At 38.4% G+C, this 20,095-nt stretch overlaps 1 protein-coding gene across 1 annotated transcript in view; it reads left to right on the top strand.

Moving 5' to 3' along the window:
* The window catches only part of ATG10 (autophagy related 10), a 105,540-nt gene that overhangs the window by 82,237 nt on the left and 3,208 nt on the right, over positions 1–20,095 (top strand). The window contains exons 6-8 of the mRNA XM_081930247.1: positions 12,491–12,559; positions 17,820–17,917; positions 18,933–19,048. Of these exons, the coding sequence (XP_081786373.1) occupies positions 12,491–12,559; positions 17,820–17,917; positions 18,933–19,044 (279 nt within the window). The 3' untranslated portion in view covers positions 19,045–19,048. The remainder of the gene's footprint in view (positions 1–12,490; positions 12,560–17,819; positions 17,918–18,932; positions 19,049–20,095) is intronic.

Here is a 20,095-nt window from a genome sequence, read left to right as displayed (position 1 = left end):
TCTATATAATAGAAATTCAGATTAATTTCTGTTGTAGTTGACAAGCACCTACAACTGTGTTGCTGTAAATAGAACTTTTCAGCTAACTGAAAAAGAAGGGGAAACAAATTCTGGCTGAGGCCATTGCTTTGGTATGATAAGCATGTATTAATTCAGCCTTACTTGGTTCTATTAGAACAGTGGTTTTCAACCAGTGTGCTGCGGCACCCTAGGGTGCCTTGAATGATGGTCATAAGTGCCGCAGGCAACACTGTCCCTCCTTCTTTCCCTCCCTCCCTCTGATGTCCTCTCATGTCTCTGCCTCTCAAAGCTTTGCACAGCTGGTTGTTACCTCAGCCCTGGCTACAAGCTCCACAGGCGAATGGTGCCTCTGGGGCTGGCCAGGGAGTGCTGGTTGTCAGGAACTGAGGAGCCTTGGAGTAAGCAAGCAAGGGAGTCCAGCCAGCTAGTCCAGCGCTTGCTCTTGGGAATGGATGGACAAATGGGAGGCTAGGCACTGGCCACTGGCCTTTTTTGTGCTAGCTGTGTGAAATGTCTGTCTGGTATCTGAGTGTCCGAAAGGGAAGCCTTTCCACAGTGGTGCCCACTGCTGCCTCCCAAGGTGAGTAAGATGGTGGCCTCATGTTCACCTTTGGCCAGTCTCTATTGGGCCACTAAGACTGGGGGCATCCTCTTCCTAGGCCCCTGTTCGACTGTGTGAGGAGGCACCTCTCTTTGGAGTGTGTGTGTGGGGGGGGGCAGCTCAGAGACCAAGGGTGGCAGCAGTGGCTGCCCAGAGGACTCCCAAGGACGGGAGAGGAGAGGAGGCTGAGGGAACACTCCACAAGGGAAGGTGTTCAAAAAAGGGTGAGAGCTGCCAGCTCTGCAGGCAAGGGGTGACATAACTGGGCTCCTGAGCCCCACAGGGGCACTGCAGAAAGAATGTAGTTGGTCAAGGGAGCCGTGGACTCAGAAAGGTTGAAAACCTCTGTATTAGATGGTAACCGTTATCATAAATGCAGAATTTTCCTTTGATGAAGTTCTGTAAAATTAAGATGCAATTATTCTAAGATCATAGAATCATAGAGTTGGAAGAGACCACAAGGGCCATTGAGTCCAACCGCCTCCCAAGCAGGAAACACCATCAGAGCACTCCTGACATATGGTTGTCAAACCTCTGCTTAAAGACCTCCAAAAAAGGAGACTCCATATATGTATTTTGCAAAACTTGGAAACTAGGGCATTTTCAGACTGTCACTGTTTTGTGAATGGGATTCAGTTATATAGCAGCACATTCAAGTTGTGCAGTTGGTGAATTTTGCACTCTTGCGCAACTAATTCCCCCCGCCCAAACTTGGAACTTTTTTTCTTCAGTAAGGAAAATGATGGGGCAATACACTGTAAAGTGTGGATAACTACTCAACACAATGTCAACACAATGTCATATAACCTCCCCAGAAACAAAAATCAGTTCAACAGACAGTTGACATCAAAGAACATCCCTACACATTTGTGCAAACAAATCAGGATAAATGTTCAGTTAGCAAGTCATCTGGAAGTAACCATAGACATATTTAAAGAAATGGAAAGATTGTTGGAAAGATTGGAGAGACATTGATTCAAGCGTAGGGTAAAAGATATAATCTTTAATGAGCCTCCTTCTCACCCCCCTTCCTCTCATTTGCCTCTGAAAAGCCTGTCTTGGAAGGGAGACTACAGCAGGCTTTACCACAAGTAGTGGAGGAGAAATTCTCCTTGCTGAGTTTAATCACATCCTGTCAAAAGTGCTTGTATGCTAAAATCTGGTGCTTTTAACTCTTGCCTATTCTTTGACTTGGAAAACTTCCCTTTGAACTTTGTGTAGGGGGTGGTTGTATTTTCTCAGTGTGGAGAAAATACTTCTCTCTGATTGGTGGAAATTGATGGTGCTGCCATAGGCATTGGGGAAGTTTCTGGAAGTGCTACAATGGTTTGGTATTCTCCCATTGCTTTCTTTGCTTGATGCCTGATAGTGCACAGATAAGCTTGGTTGAGGTTATTCCAGCTTGCGCTAGCTGGTGTGGTGGCGCAATTGAATTGCCACTATTAAGAAGCATGGGGAGAAGAGACAGAGTTCATAGGGAATTTATAAGATGGGTAACCTCAAAATGAATATTACCTTGAGGGTGGGGATATGGAAGTTGCAGAACTGAAGACATGTTGAATAAAATAAAAACAGTTGATTTGAGGAAGACATCTCTTAATTATGTCAAGTATTCACCTGTGATATAGGCAGTAACCAATTTGACACATGTTTAGCATTGTAATGTGTTGTCAAAATGGATCAGCGCAGTTTTGAGGAGAGAGAGGCACCATGAGGTATCTATATTTATGAGCTGAAATTGCCAATTTGCTCTACACAGATTCAGAAACTATTCAGATAATAAAAAACTTAGATGTAAATTAAAACTAATTCTAGATAATCCAGCCTTTGTAAAAGAGATTTCTGTGGTTAAAATTTACAATAATGTAACAAATAATAATGCAATAAAAATACAAAATATGTCTGCTTTCATTTGGCAACTAGAAAACCTATTTGATTTCTTTTTCATTCACTTTCACATAAATAGATACAGAATAAATGCCCCTGTGCCCTGGCTTCTACACCTAAGAATAGTTGTAATAAACTTTTCCTTGAGTAAATAGAATTCTGAGCAAATGAGCTCATACTCACTAAGGCTTAATCAATAATGGGATATATAATTGAATACACAAAGCTAGTGGTTGAGTAAGCTAATGAGAATGAACAGCTTGAGCCTTTAAATCATCAAGTTGCCAAGAAAAAAAATATAGAATCATAGAACCATTTCACATCTTTGACAAGACTATTGAATTCCTTCAGTGTGATCATCCTTATATGTGCCCTCAGTTGCATAGAAATAATATAGTATGTGAATCAGACACACAACCTGGTTATATAAGATAGGTACAAATGGAATTGTATTGTGTAATAGTTAATTATCATAGGTTTATAATATACCATACCTTCCTTTTTCCCCTCTCCCCCCCCATTTTCACTTTTCATTTTTATTCTATATTGTTTGTTTTAAGTGTTGTTTTAAAAACTGAAATAAAAAGAAAAGAAATACATACACAACCTGGATGATAGTCCAGGCTAATACTTGGAAATATACATCCCTAACTTCATGGGTACATTCTGAAAAGTAAGGGTGTTTAGGATTATAGCCCAAGTTTAAGGACTGTGATTATGTGATCTTGGTAGCCTTCTTTTGAGCCTCTAAGAACATGAATTTCTGCAGACCTGTATATATTCTTCTAATTCATACCAGGGTGCTCTCAGGTGGTCACAGGTATAAGCAACCTATAAGGTAGCATTTTAGTGAGAATTTGGTGGTGGCATCAAATGTTTGTTCTAGATGGAAGTATAGGTAGTCCATCTGTCTAAGGAAGTGGTGTGTTCTAATGTTCTAATGTTAGATACGGTTATATTTCCCTTAAGGAATGGGTTTGCATTTGAGGGATCCATTTCTATCACTTTGAGTCCTTTTGTGTGGTGTATACTTCACTAGCTTAGGCAAGTATACCAGATGAGTATGTATAATTATTTCACCCCAGAAACTCCCAATTTTCTTGTATGTATGTCAACCATACATGCATGGTTTATGATGCTGGCTTGTTTTAAATCAACCATTAAGATTCACCATAGTTCATTCTCATTTGAAAGTAACTAGAATCACCAATACCCCTAAGTTTATGATAGCCTCTACTTGTATGAACAATATGTATAATAATTGTTAGAATTAGCTTTTAATGCACCTTATGATCCTTAAAATTGATTGTACAAAAGGATTATGCCTAACAAGTGATTTTTCTAAATGATTTAACAGATCTGTTGAGCATATATAATTCCAAGCAGAATCACTTTTTATATTGCCTGATCTAGTTAAGCTGAAGTACATGGACTCAAATGTGATTTAGTCCATAATGTGTAGGTTTCAGTGGCATACATCCAAATACTTTGGCTGAAAGTGTTTTGCATTATGCATTGCAAATAGCATAATAATTGAAGTAGCAATGGAAAAGAAAAAATAGAAATGCAGTTTATATATGATAGTGTTTAGACTTCTGTTGGATGGTTCTACTGGTAAGCTGTGTTAAAGGGATTTATAGAACCCTTTTTCTGTTCTCTAATTCTTTGATTGTAACTCTTTTCCTGTGCAGTAGCTGCAATCCTTAAATGGAACAGGAGGAATCAACTAGATCAGGAATGATCAGTGATGAACCCAGACTGCAAGACTGAGCCATGTGCCCCTTAAACCGGGGCTGTCAGTGGAACCATTTAACAGAAAAGACCATAGCTTAATGTTAAGAGGAATTTGCAGAATATGTGTAGTATTTCCATACACATACCGAGAGAAAAAGTTAGGTCATAGAATCATAGAATTGTAGAGTTGGAAAGGGATCCCAAGGGTCATCTAGTTCAATCCCCTGCAATGCAGAAATCTCAACTAAAGCATCCATGGCAGATGGATCCAACGTCTACTTAAAAGCATCCAATGAAGGAGAGTTCACCACCTCCTGAGGGAGTCCGTTCCAGTGTCAGGTCTTGCTGTTAGAAAGTTTTTAGTCAGAATCTCCTTTCTTGTAACTTGAAGCCATTGGTACAGGTCCTATCCTCCACAGCACGAGAAAGTAAATTTGTTCCATCATCCATGTGACAGCACTTTAGATATTTGAAGTTGGCTGCGTCTGGCTGTTAACCAGAAGGTTGGTGTTTTGAGCCCACCCAGGGATGGCTGTGGACAGGATTCCTGCATTGCAGGGGGCTGAACCTGAGGGTCCCTGTCAACTCTATGATTCTTTGATTCTGTCTCCTCTCAGTCCCCACTTTTCCAGGCTAAATATACCCAGTTCCCTCAACCGTTCCTCATAAGGCGTGGCTTCCAGACTGTTTATCATCTTGGTCCCTCTCCTTTGCACACATTCCAGCTTGTCAGTATCCTTCTTAAATTGTGATAGAACTGGACACAGTATTCTAGTATGGTTTGCTTTTGACATTTATTTTGTAGCCAAGAGGGCAACAGCATTATTACACAGAAAAGGCTTGTTTACATTAGAGGTGCTTGAGGATTTCATTTGGCCAACATTTTTTTAGTGAACTAGCTTGATTCACATCACATCTAATATGTACTGTTTTACTTGTACTTTTTGTACTTCTCTGCGTCACACTACTTACCTCAAAAAAGTACCAAAATGTGTACAAAATAAATAGGTTGATAAATAGGTTCAAAATGTCAATTTTCATGCAATTATTTTAAAAAACCACAGATAGAGAAACAGGACAAAATGGATGTATGAATGAACATGTGTGAAACTGATATGGATCATTAATTAATTAATTAATTAATTAATTGATCAATCAATTCCTAATTCATATGCTTACCAGACTTGCTGACTCTAGCCCAGCTTTTCTCAACCTTGGGTCCCCAGATGTTGTTGAACTACAACTCCCATCACCCCTAGCTAGCAAGGCCAGAGCTCAGGGATGATGGGAGTTGTAGTCCAACAACATCTGGGGACCCACAGGTTGAGAACCACTGCTCTAGCCCTTTGTGTAATTTATTTAGTAAAATGTGTGACACTAGATTAGTGGCCCTGTTCATGTATATCCCTGATGAAAGTGTTTATACATAAGTAAATAAATTGGCCTAGTTCAGAAAGGTTTTAGTGATAATTCACATTGGGAAAAGGGCAATGTGATTTCATGTGTGCCAGGAGCTTAAAATTCCTGGCATCTCCAGGATTTCTGCCATCAGGGTTGCAAAAGTTCTCTTCCTCAGAAGCATATCATTGTAGGCTTAGTTCCCTCGCTACGAACTCTGAAGATATTTCAGTGCTGTGTCATGTATTTCATGTGAACAGGTACCATCTTGTCCACACCTCTGCAATATCAGCATCAAGTTGCACTATTTTTACATTAATCCAGCTGTTATTCTTTTCATTGTGTGGTTAAGAACCCAAAAGACATATTCTTTATAGTACAGCAGTAATTCTGTCCATTGCATCACTTAATTTATGGCAGTGTTAACACAAAAAGCAATAAACATTATTTCTAAAATGACCAAGTATGTTAATGGTGTGATTTTTTTCCTTAAAGGAAAGAGATTCTTAACTGTTTCTGGAGGGCTTTGATGCAGTGGTGCTGAGGCACAGCAAAGTGACATTGTTGTAGGGAAGTTTTATATCTTAATACTTGACTCATGTGTGGGTAGCTATTCTTAGACATATTCGAGAATTCTGTTAAAACAGAAGAGGTTGCATTCAGTATAGTTTAACAGAAGGCTGCTATTCCCCCCCCCCCCCCGGTGAAATTTCTTTGAGCTATATAAACAGTTGCTACAGAACACTGGCTAGAACTTCTGGAAAAGCTTTTGTAGTATCAATAGAGAAGATCATAAGTGCCATTATTGCTGGACATGTTTTGCCCTCAAAGTTCTTGTTTCAATCATAAGGCAGTCCTGCCGACATAGTTTGGAAGTATTCAGATCTAGAGATGGTCATTGGCACCCAGAAGTCTAAAGTCACACCATTCTGCTCTTTTGATGGAAGTTCCATTCTACTACTTGTTCCCCCCACTTTATATGACCACAGAATTTTCTGTGGTGCGCGTTGAGTGTTTGAATTTGTGTGGAGACTTGGAATAAGAGTCTGAGTAACAGCCCTTTCCTGGGTATCTGCCTTCCACCTTTTTTTTTTTTTAAAGATGAATGGAAGAGGAACACAATCCTCAGGTGCAGACAATCTTAATGCAACTCTTCTTTTTAAATGGGTAGGGTTTTGATATGTGCAGTGACATACCATGCTGGTGAATATTTTGCTGCTCAATACACCTTCGCTATTACCTTTTCAATTGCCGCAATTTTAGCACATTTATTGCTTTTTAGAATTTTAGATTACTCCTAAAGACCTTTCCCTTTTTATATTAAAATATTAGCACTTAAATGAAAGAGTTGTAAAACTATAGTGAAAAACTTTATTTTTTTCACATTTCTTGGACAGCTCTTTTTAAAAGAAGCAAACGCTTACCACTAATTAAAAAGCTTTTTTTAAGGGAGCTCAGATTTATTAGATTTTTTTAAAAATAAGGATTGCCCAGGTGAATTGGGCTTTCTTCACTCAAAGCATCTGTGTCACACCTTCAGGCCTAGATGATGAAACATAGCAGGATGTATACACAGATAAGGGCACAATACATACCCCTTGATAGTGTGGAAAGTATTCTGCAATTCTGGTAGTTTACAACAGGAGAGCAGTGATTAGTAGTACTAGGAATCATCTGTCTGGTAGCAGCCTAAGATATTTGTTAACTTGTCAAATTTTCTTGATTTAACAGGATTTTTAAATTTTGCAGGCATCCTAAAACATGTTTTGAAAGATTTTCAAACTCTTACATTTTCTCTTATCAGGTTGTGTTTATACCAAATTCTGCTCCAATATCATTTGTTCCATCCGTACATAGCTTGTTGGATTGTCTTCTTATACCTTAAAAAAAACCCCCACAACTTCAGAACATATTTTAAGGAGTCATTTAATAAAATGGCATGTAAGATACTAAAAAGTTGATGGCTAAATTAATTTTATTTTGGCAAGTATTGAAAAATATGTCATCTGTTTATTTTCATGAAAGAATGAGTGATGTGCCAGTTCTAAGAACAAGAACTAGTCTGCCAATTTTCCAGTATAAACTTTTTTTTAAAAAAAGTGTTTAATCAGTTATAAACTTAAACTGTAACTGAATAGACTGTGCTTCATAGTGGGTTTTGTTGCTGTTGTTGAATTTATGCAGCATCTTCGTTGTACTTGTCAAATTATGCTTCTCCATTAAGAAGAGAGATCCTTGTTCTTAGGAGTGGAACAGAAAACTAAACAGGAGGGCAAAGAAAAGGGCAATCCCAGTAACAGTCAAGGCTTATCAACAGGGCTGTAGTCTTCAGATACCAGAGAACAGTAACTCCCATCATCCTTGAATATTGGTGAAATTGGCTAGGACTAATAGCAGTGCAGCAACTTATGGGAGCAGCACCAGTTTGCCATTGCAATTTACAGAGGAAAGTTATTATTCTGTACATGCTAGAGCAGGTAGTTTTTCAGAGTTTTTGTGTTAATATCTGAAATGCACTGATCACTTCAACAAAGTAGCCACTGACATTTATCTCCTGGAGGTGCAAAAAAACTGAGATAGATTGTATGTTGTAATCTTTTTCTTACCAAGTGTCGTGTACTAGCGAAGGGAAGGAGGGTCATAGTCAGCTTGCTATATGGTACCCCAAGCAACTGAGTATAGCTCAGTGTTTTCTTCTTTCCCCGTGCAAGTTGACTATGTTCTTTACAGTCTCATTTATTTTGATACAGATAAATATTCATTTTACAAATATGGTGCATCAGCAATATGAGATCAATGCACTAAGCACTGTTGGATACAGAATGGGATTTGGATCCAGTATCACTTTTGCTTGAACCTGGGGAATAAAGATGGGAAAAGAAGGATGGCCACTGTTTCATAAGCACCTCACAGGAAGACCCTGATGAGATCATTTTGTTACAATAAGTACTGAAAAATAACCAGGTTGCATTTCCCTAGTCCTTGAAAGGTTATCGCATAATAAATCTGTTAGTCTTTAAGGTGCCACAAGACTCATTGTTTTTGCTGAAACAGACTAACATGGAATGATGGTACCTTAAAGTTCTGTGCACATGTAGATAACAACAAATGACTTCTATTGCTGAACAAAAGCTCCATCACAGAGTAGTTGGCAATTTGTCATTGTATAAATTTGAATTACAAGTCGGGGGGGGGGGCACAGAGAGAGAGAGAGGAGAGAGAGGCCTCACTGTTTCTATGGCAGCTTCTGATATATTTGCCTTCACTTGATTATCCAGTAGCATTTCAAGTGATGTCTTGCTAGTCTCACTTTTCTAGGTGCAACAATCACAGCAGGGAAATGCGTCTCTATTTTATTAAATCTAATAAAGTGTAGAACAGAAATAGCCAACATGGTACCACATTAGCTCCTTCTTGATAGAGGATAATGTTAAATACTGAGGAGAGACCGTATCTCAGTGCAGAACACATGTTTTGCATGTACAAGGTCTTAAGTTTGTAACTCCAGTTACAATAAGCTCAGGAGGAGAGCTTCAAAAGTCATCAACCTGAGACCCTGGAGAGTTGCCAGTCAGAATAGGTAATCCTGGGCTAGTTGTAGTCTAAATCAGTATAGGGCAGCTTCATATTTTCAACATGTCTTATCTGAAAAGCAGGATTCTCAAAACAATTTCCTTAGGAATGTGTGCTCCATATATAGTGGCCTTAAATTGAAGCACTCTATTCTGTGTCTTTATACTGCACTTAGCTTTTCTCCAAAATAAGTATTATAAATATTGTTCAACGTGCACAACATTGTTCCATATGGAAGGAATATGTTATCGCCTCTGGCTGAGACTGTGGCTGCCTTGTTTCTTGAAAACTTAAAACAGTTTCTTTCTTTCAAACCTCAGTATTTGATTCAGTGAACATATACAAGGGCAAGGTAGTGAGTCAACAGAGGACTGTTGCCAGAAGCTCTTGATTCAAAGAAGAGAAAATTGTGCTACCAAGCTAATTTGTAATTAAAAAATAAGTTTATGGAGAAAATAAAATAAAGTTTCCCAATTTGCACTTCATTTCCCATTGCAGGAGGATTTGGACTTGGTATTTATTTAATTTTATTTTTTTGTAATGGCTGAAATAGTGAGAGTTCCAGTTTCTTTTCGAAAACAAGCTTCTAAATGATTGAGTGCTGTATTCTGAGGCTAGGCTATGGTTAAAAAATGAAGCATTCTCCCCTAGTAACAGCAGGGCGGCCTGACTAATGGGAATTGAACATTTCCTTTCCTGTTATGATCTGAACAGAGAGAGGCCTTATTAAGGCTGTCCACTTCCCTTTTTTTTAAAAAAGGGATTGTTTAGAAATCTTTATTATTTAAGCAATGTATAGGCAAATATGACTCTTGTTGGGGTTCTGCTGTTTACCCATCTACTTTAGCAATCACTGTGAACTCAGCATTGTTCTACTGACTTTTTTCTCATCACTATCTTGGAGCATTACTTGGAGCATAAGTATTGGTATTGGAAATCCCTACGCTAAATCAAAATTCCATTGCTTTTTTAGACCCCAGCTGAGTGGTGTACCTTAAGCAAACATGTATCAAATTGTATATATGGATTCTAGAATGATGTGTTGGTGCGGGTTTGAGGGAATATCTGCAGAGGGATATTTTGGTGGTCAGGTGCATATAGTCTTTAGAGCCCAGCCTTTCCCCACCTGGGCCCTCCAGATGTTGGACCTAAATTCTTAGCAGTCCTAGTCAACAGGACCAATGATAAGGACCAAAACATCTGAAGGGCACCAGATTGGGTATGGCTGCTGTAGTCCATGAATTAGTTCATTTAAACCTTCACTAGTCCAATGTCTATCTGGATGGCAGAGCACTGGACACAAACCTGTGTATTTTAATTGTATGTCAATCATCCTTTTCTCAGAGTTTTCAGGAAGTAAAGTTTATTATTATTTCCTCCTCTTAGTCTGAAGAATGGCTGAAGTCTCAGGTGGTATTGAAAAAAATGTTCAGTTACAAATGCTTTCTGCTGCCCTTGATAAAAGTCTTGACATCCCTCTATGAATGATTTTCATCAAAGCTATATCATGCAAACTGGATGTGACAGAGGATGTTTTGGACAACAATCCCTTTCCACTATAGGAGAAATGGAGAGCCCATAAAGGCTATGATGGATGCTCCAAGGCAGTTTAATGTAGCACTAGAGAAAATAGAAGCCATTACTACTGGAGGAGCTCCAGTTATGACAGGGAAAATAAATGGTGCTGTTACAGGAAATGTACCAACAACAAAATACCTGCTGTTTGGGGGAAGGGAAGTAAAACACACAGTACCAGCTATCCAGAACTAATTACCTTGCTGTAATGCCCAAAAGTGACATTCGTTGTTAATTGAAATTTGACATGGATAATATTTCACATATTATTTTAGGCATTATCTCACTGTGTGCTTAAAGTTATATAACACAGGCTGAAAGTTTTGTTTTGTCAGTGCTAGAACTTAGGCATGGTTTGCTTTCTCTTGGGATGAAAAGAGAGTATTTCATATTTTTTTCTCATTGAGATCTAGTAGAAATGACATTTTATTTGGTCAATGATAAAAGAAGCATAAGGGACTTGAAACCAGAAAGATTTGTCTTTATTGAATGCTGCTGTTGCACATGCTGGAAAAAGAAGTTTGCCCCATAATGTAATGGCTTTTGGGGACATCAAACTCCTAGTGTAGGATTGCATTCCTATTTTCAGATTGCAAAACAAAAAGCTTTTTTAAAATATCACAGCTGCTATCTTCCTGTTTTCGCTCTGAATTGCTCTATAGCAGAAGATAAAACTAATTATCATTAGGTTCAATGTGTCATTAAGCATTTCCTGGCTTTCCTTCATAATAAGATCTTTTGAAAAAGAGAGTCAAGCAGAATCTTCTGTCTGACAATCCATGATACAGAAAATGGTGGGAAATCAATTTGCCTGGTAGGTTGGTGGAGGGGGGGAATTCTGGTAGACCCTTTGTTTCGTGTCTATGATGCTGTCACATTCTTTGCAGGGAAATAATGCTTTAAGTTTCAGAAAAGTATTTTCACTTTTTGATGCTTTGTTCCTGTCCAGAAGACGCTTTTGCTCCTGTAAATGTCAGGTTGCCTCCTGCAAAATTCCAACACACATTAATCAGGAAATGTCTACTGCAGTAGCAGTTTCACCCACAAAAGATTAATTTATAACTAAACTAAGTTGATTTTTCATTTAAATAGGTTTGTGCTTGCAAAACTCAGTGTGATTCATGTTTCTTTTCATCACTGATATATAAGCCTGACATCTGGAAACTAAATGCTACTTTGCCTTTGTGGAGAGGATTTCCAGACACGAAAATTAAGGAAACTTTGTATAGTAGAAAGTTTTTCAACATATGTATTTTGGCATTCTTACTTTGTTTATACATTCCTCTTTCTATGCCTCTGTACTATTTTCTATATCTCAATCCCATTTGGTGGCTTGGACAAAGAAAGGGGAAGCAGTAGCTTTGGAAACTGCTCTAGGAACTACATGAGGAGCGAGTTTTCCATTATCAATTCCCCGAGCTGCTAACTCTTTCGATAACCTTCATTGCATTGGCAACTATCCACAACTTGCTTTAATGTGCCTCCATTTCATTGGTTTAACCTTGGATGTACATCAGACTTTTTAACAACTCACAAACAAAAGGACATGGTTGAGCTTATCATATAAAAGTCTTAGCACAAAAGTTTGAAAAATATAGCTTCCTTCCAAACTACTTGAGTGTTGACTGTAAACTAAAGTAGCAACTTTGGGGGGTTGATATAGTCAGTCAAAAGTGAAAATCTGTATTTTTTTTGTTTCAGAATAGTCTTGATTCAAAGGCAATCATGTTTACATGTACCAAAGGGAGAGTAGGCTTGCTGCTGAATGAGGTAAATTATCTGTATGATGTGTCTGATGTGTGCTCCAGAGTGCACAATAGGGATCACTCAGCCTATAAAGAGAAGACTTACCTGGATCTGAAATATATTTCATTTATGAATCATTTCTTGTGAAACATCCCAAAGTGATTCAACAATTTTAACAGTAAAAATGTATCTAAAAGCAATTTCAAGCCTAATACAGAGACTGGGAAAATAATCTCCACTTAAAAGTGTCGTTGGAAAAAGAAGTTCTTTAATAGGTGCCAGAAATATAATAGAGGTACCAGCTCTTTGAAACATAACAGGAGAGAGTTTCAAAAAGCAGGTATTTCCATACTAGAGGTCTGATTCCTACATTTGTATGGGCTCTCTTGCAGAGTGCAGTGATCATTTGAGTAAATTAGTAAAGTGATCTTCTAGGTAGTGTGGTGTAATTATTAGAGTGCCTGACTAGGATCTGGGAAACCAGGGCTCAAATCTCCACTTGGCCATGAATCTCACTGGGTGGCAGTGAGCCACTAACTCAACTCTCAGCTTGTTGTGAGGATAAAATGGGAAGGAAGAGAACTAAGTATGGCACCTTGAGCTCCTTGGGGGAAAGGGGGCTATAAATGTGATACATAATTAAATAACTAGATATCTAGACTGGGTCTCAAACTGTATAGGCCTTTGTACACCAGTACCAACACCTTATACTTAGCCTGGTAGCTAATTGGTTGCCAGTGCAATTCTTTTAGTGGTGGCGTAATGAAGGAGCGTCTCCACCCCATTGTTCTACCCGGACACTGAGGTCCAGCACCGAGGGCCTTCTGGCGGTTCCCTCACTGCGAGAAGCCAAGTTACAGGGAACCAGGCAGAGGGCCTTCTTGGTAGTGGTGCCCTCCCTGTGGAACGCCCTCCCACCAGATGTCAAAGAGAATAACAACTACCAAACTTTTAGAAGACATGAAGGCAGCCCTGTTTAGGGAAGCTTTTAATGTTTGATGTATTAGAGTATTTTAATATTTTGTTTTGGAAGCCGCCCAGAGTGGCTGGGGAAGCACAGCCAGATGGGCGGGGTATAAATAATAAATTATTATAATATTATTATTATTATGATGGTGGCAGTATTCTGCCCCAGTGAGCGGTCAAGCTGCTGCATTTTGCACTAGCTGCAGCTTCCAGGCCAGCCTCAGGGGCAGCCCCACATAGAGTGCATTGTAACAATCCAACCTGGAGGTTGCCAATTCATGGTGTTGCAGTCCAAAAATGGCCATAACTAGTTTTTTAAAAAATAAAAATCAGCCAGAGCTCATAAAAGGCACTCAGGTCACCTGGGCATGTCACTTTACAGAGATGGATTGAACCTACTCCTTCAGGAGCAATTGACAGTAATTGATCCCAAGACTTTGAACATACAATTGGGGGACAATAATTGACCCCAAGACTTTGAACCTACTCCTTCAGGAGTGATTGACAATAATTGACAATAATTGATAAAATCACAAGGTGAAGTCTTAAGATAGGTAGGTGTGTATGTGTGTGAATGGGGGGAAAGAGAAACAACTTGAAGAGTTGATGTGTTCATATTCACAGCACAACAAGACATGGGCAAGACATAACTGGAATGTGTGCATAAGTAGGGACACAGTGTTGTTATTTAATACCATGCACACTATCCAATAGATTTCTGTGATTTTTGTTCCATCCTTTTCTAGACAGCATTCCACATTCCAGTCACCCTGCTAGTTCAGGAGAAAATCTTATTTTCCCAGCAACAATATATTTAGTTTGAACTGTGGGAAAATGCAATATCCTTGACACAGAAAATGGTGTATAATAGCAGGATGACCTTCATTATATCAGAGCCATTATCTGATGAAACAAGATAAAGACACTATCCTGGGTACAGATACTCAAGATGTAGGTCAAAGAAAATGTTTGGGGAAAGGTTGTCAGTTCATTGTTTTAGTGCATCAGTGTTCTGACTGTTGGTAGCATAGAATTAGATTAACAACATGTTAAAACAACAAAGTATCTAAATATACATACTAAGGAGATTACATTATTTATTGTTGTGTGAATAGTCTTAATGTTATATTTTTGTGAAAATTCAGCATGTGAAATTGCTTTTGTGTCTAGATGGAAAATCAGGAATTCTAACAAAAATCTGAACGTGCATGTTATTGGTTAAGCTGATCATGGTGTTTGTGTGTGTAATTAATATTCAGTATCTTCAGCAAAACACTGCTAACAAAGTAGTGTGTATTGTATGTCAGTAAGCATCCTATATTGGGGATGCTCCATCAGTGATGGAGTTCCAACTTTACAGAGTGTAGGAGGGCAAGTATCTGCCTCAGTAGCTTATAACCTGCAATTCAGTAGAGCTGGAAGGGGCAGGAAGTGTATGCAGGGGTAAACAGAGAAGCTGTATGCAAGTTGAGTTAACTGTAAGGAATGGGAACAAGGTGGTTGTGCCAAAGGCCTTTTAGAAATTATCTGCAAAGCTGTTAGCTGTCTGGGACAAAGGTGCTTCTCTTTGTGGCATCCCTTCAATAATGCTAATGAAGCCAGTGAGACCACAATATTTGTGCCTCTCTGATATTGGAGCATATTAGCCAGTGTCCTCGAGAGAAGAGACAAGCAGAGAGGGAAGATGAGAGAGGCAAGATCTAGAAGCACATGGCAAGTATAAATAGATTATATAGGGGGAACTGGAAAGCCACCAGGAGAGAGAATTGATGGCACCATGGCTTCTCAGGCTGACTTTCTAGTTTGAAGATAGGATAGCTACCTGCTAGCTGTGTTATAATTTGTGTTTGTTAATTTTTTGTCATTGATAAAACTCTTGTTGCCAATTCCAGGACATAGTCTTTTTCAGAAATCTGTCTTTGCTAGAAGTATTTTCATACATTTCAGATTCAGTCTAACAGCTGAGTGAAATAATATATTTTCATTCAGATTGGCATTTACTTCATAATACAGAATGGCGTCAGTTCACTACCAGGGATAGCATATGGTGGCATCTTTGTATGAATTTGTAGTTTGGGCTGTCTTCTGAATTAAAATAAAAGGAGCCCCAACAATTTTTAGTGTTCTTCTACCTAAATTTTGTGGAATTAGTAAATGTTGCTCTGTTGGGGTTGTATCCGATTGTGCCTTTCCGTTGACAAAAGGTTCTTTGATCCAGTGGAGATTTATGTGAGTGAAAAGGGGGGGTGGAATATTTTCCACAGATCCTCCCTTTCTCCTACAATCTTCCCCACACTACTTCCCAAATTGTTCTCAATCCTCTGGAGCAGATTTGTTTGGGCCAGGACAGAGATACAAAGGAAAGGGGAAATTAGCAACAAAGTCCATTTTAGTATTTCAGGTCTAAACATAGGATTACATGTTTGCAGAATTCCAGTTTCTGGCTGGCAAGTCAGTCTTGAAAGTTGGCACTTGCTGCATTTTGTTTCATTGTGTAATCAGACATGGAAATCAGTCCTGGGTCTACAAAAGTGTAGCTGGTAAATTGAGATCTGTAGCAGTGCAGATGTAGGCTGTGCTTTAATGTGAAAGAACATCCATTGGTTTCAATGTACATGTAAGTTGGTGAATAGAGAAAGCATTAGTATTCAATCTTACAGATGGCCAGATAATTTACTTTCCAGCCTTCCTTAACCGGGTGGCTGTGCTGGCTGGGTCTGATGGGAGTTGTAGTCCCAAACACCCATATGGCATGGGTTGGAGTGCTGGGAGGCTGGTCTAGACTATAGTTGTATTTGACATTCTTGGTATTTGTTTGGCATGTATTTTTTTAGGTTTGAAGTATGCTAGGCTCCAGTTTAAAATCATTACATTTGATGTGTGTGTATGGAGGGGGCGGGTCACTGCAGAGCATAAAGGTAGCCTTAAAATGTCTTCCTAGGGAATACTGTTGTACTGCAGGAATACATTGAAAAATAACTCTTGTTGTGAACCAAATGCAAATTCGGATATTCAAATCCAACAGTGACTAATATGCTTAGACAACTCTCATACTGCTGTAGAAGAGTTCAGTGGATCCAGCGTGGAACAGACTAAATTACGGAAATAAACATGGAATTTGTGGTACCTTTATAATTCCCTCTCCATACCTTCAAGAGAATAAGTTATTTAAGGATTACATGTTTTTATTTATCCAGCAATTCTAATCCCTTATTTAATCCCTTTAATTTGTGTTTTCTCCAATAGCTTATTTTCTCTTGTATAGTCTTTATAAAGTGATATTCTAACATGAGCTGGTGTTCTTAAATATCTTCAGGGTGTTCTCAAAGTGTACTATCTTACTATTCTTAATATAGACTATCTATTTAATCATCTGGCCTAATATCCAGATGATTCACTACTGTGATTGCACATAGTTATAATTCGTTGGCACACTGAATCCCGGAGGCCTAAGGCTGCTTTCTGCATGTACATACTAGACTTGGGAACTGCTAAAATATTAACAAATGGCAGAGAACCGGCATACCCAGAGAACCCAGTAGAGGTCTTAGATAGCTTGATACTGTGTAAATTCATTTTTAGTAATAAATTAATAAAGTTTATTGTGCTTCTTTAAAAATGTTTACATCATTCATAGCTTTGTATAATTGGTATCTCTCTTCCTGTGTCAATATGCTAAATTGTGTTGTCAAAGGATTGTCTCCTTCCATACATTCCTGTCTGCTCAGTGAGATCAACTGGTGAGATACATCCAAAGTGCCATTGGCAAGAATGTGCAAAAGTGCCTTCTCTGTTATTGTGGAACACTTTGCCCTGGAAGACCTAGCTTACCATCATCACTATGGTGCTATTCCAGTGCTGTTTGAAGATGTTTTTGTTTCAGCAGACTTTCAACCTGGCTGGAGCCTGATTATGCTTGGATTTCTCACTTTTAGTGCTTTTATCTACTGGACCTTTGTGTTCTAACTTGTTTGTGTTTTGTTGTTAAGTTTAAAATGTTTATTTTTTTTAAAAAAGAATGTTAATTGCCTTGGGTGTTTCATTTATTAATATTTCTGTAGAGAAGTGAATATGACACATAAATAAATGAGTGTAATCTATCAGAAAGAATATTGGTCTTGGATTTAGAAGTCCTAGTCTAAAGTCTTAGATTTAGATTTATTGGTGTTTGGCAAGTTGCTATGTCGTAACCTTCCATTCCTCATCTGTAAAATGAGAACCCTAAGAACTTAACATTACAAATGCAATAATGATTGTAAACTACTTTGGATACTGAAAGTGCTATATAAATAATATAAGCATGGCTGATCTTTTTCAGGAGCACCCATTGCTTGGACAGCCTTTCTTTGTTCTTCATCCTTGCCGGACAAATGAATTTATGTCTGCGGTGTTATCCAGTTCGTATAAACAAAGCAGGCAAGTAGTATCAGTGTGAGGTTTATTAGGTTCTCATATTCACCCTAAATAACCAAGTAAAAGTGTACTGTTGTAGCCAGACAAACTCAGGTTAGAAATAAGGCACGATTCTTTAACTTGTTCTTTATCTTATACTGTAATAAACCTGGGGGTGTTGCTGATAGTCCTTGGACATTTTAGGAGGTGTTTCTCAAATTTCATGTTCATAATATTTACTTGGTCTTCTTTGTTATTAATATGTGGACTAGGCTCCTCTGGAATTTCTATGATTAAAAGACTTGAGTGGAAAATATAATCTCCAGGGGCTTCTTATGGCCTCTGGCTACTCATGTATGACCCAGGGAATTCTGAGAATTTGTGTTTTCATTTTTTCTTCTTCAAAAGAATTGTTCGACTGCATGGTTTCAAAGATAAATGTGTGATGGGAGACAAGATTACAAGCAAGGTCTGATCTTCTAGCTTCCATGATTTGGAACTTGAGATACCCTTTCCCTAATTACTTCAGTGATTTAGAGGGACTCTGCTTAGAATATGCTAATATTTTGCAATGCTGTACCCACTGAACCCAACCTTGCAGGTCTTCAGAAGATCATGTAAAATGTTCTTGTTTAAATAGGCTTTATGCTAGACCTAGCTTCAGAGCTTTAGTAGATTTGATTTGGGAGTATGTTTTTTAGATCTGTTGAGATGTTTCATTGACAGTTCATTGTGTTGTTCTTTGTTTCATTTCTTTGGTTGTCGCTTTTATTATGTATAGATATGCTTTGTTTATAAAGAAAATTATTGTTTCTGAATTTTTACGACCTTAAAGTTGGCGGTTTCAGATTATTGTTACACAAAACTTGGAATGTCAGAACTTCTGTTTAGGGCATTTTGGGATTTCCCCCTCCTCCATAGTAATGATGTGTGCAATGTTGTATCAATTTTTAAAAAAATTGGTAGCCATTTAAAATGATATTCAAGCTTTTAAAGACAGCTAGAGTGTAAAAAAAGCTATTTTCCTTTTGCTTTGTAGGAATACAAACTATATTATTTCATGGCTGAGTATCGTAGGCCCAATGGTGGGTCTCAATCTGCCTCTGAGTTATGCAAAAGCCAATTCTGAGCAAACTACAAGTGCTGAGTAAAGAGGTAAAAATCTTACTTAAAATTGCATATTTAAAAGCCATGTTATTCTTTTTCAATTTGTTAAATACTCTTCGGGATCTGCTTATCAATGCTTAAAATATAACACTGTTTTTGTTTGTTAATATCTTCATCATCACCTTAAATCTTAAACTTGTGCATCCTTTTTATTTCTGAAGTTAGCAATTGCAGATTATTATAGTACAAGTACTTCACATCTACTAGCTAAGATGTGTGTGATGGTGATTGGCATTCTGGCTTAGGATACCTCATCTTTTTTTCTCTATGCATATTTTATCGCCATTTTTTTAAAAATTGTATTTTTCTTCTTCTGTAACTTTTGTTGTACTCCACCTTGATACTTTGTACAAGAATGCACACACACACCCACACACCCACACACACACGTAAAACATATGGGGAACATGTGGTTATCCAGAAATTGCAGGTCTTCAGCCGCTATCATATGTGGTCATTTGCCATGTTGGCTGGGGCTAATGGGGGTTAGAAACCAACGCTACTTTTCATGTAAAATGGTGCCCAGAGTGTCATTTGCTTTTCCTTTGGTTGTATGACTTGTACAATTGGTTTTGTAGACATTCCTTAACTGTAAAACACATTAAATATACAGTGGTACCTTAATTCGTTCTGGAGGACGGTTCTTAACCTGAAACTGTTCTTAACCTGAGGTACCACTTTAGCTAATGGGGCCTCCTGCTTCTGTTCTCATCCTGAAGCAAAGTTCTTAACCTGAGGTACTATTTCTGGGTTAGCGGAGTCTGTAACCTGAAGCATCTGTAACCTGAAGCATCTGTAACCCGAGGTACCACTGTATATTGAAGGCCCTTCTCTTTAGTTGTGCTGCTTCTGTGGAATCCCATCCCCCTGTAAAAACAACTGGCATTTTGGGCATCTGATTATGTGGGGTGGGGCTTACTTGCCTCCCCTAATATTTTATTCAAGTTGGCACCCCTGCTACTTATACCCGAGCACCTTTTCTCTGCAGTGAAGCAGTATATTGAAACACTGCCAATAACCTTTTTAGTAGCTGAA

Source organism: Podarcis melisellensis, assembly GCF_964234715.1.
Source record: "Podarcis melisellensis genome assembly, chromosome: 11".
NCBI lineage: Eukaryota > Metazoa > Chordata > Lepidosauria > Squamata > Lacertidae > Podarcis > Podarcis melisellensis.
Note: the sequence above shows the minus strand (reverse complement) of the source record. Positions and strands in the feature narration are given on the sequence as shown.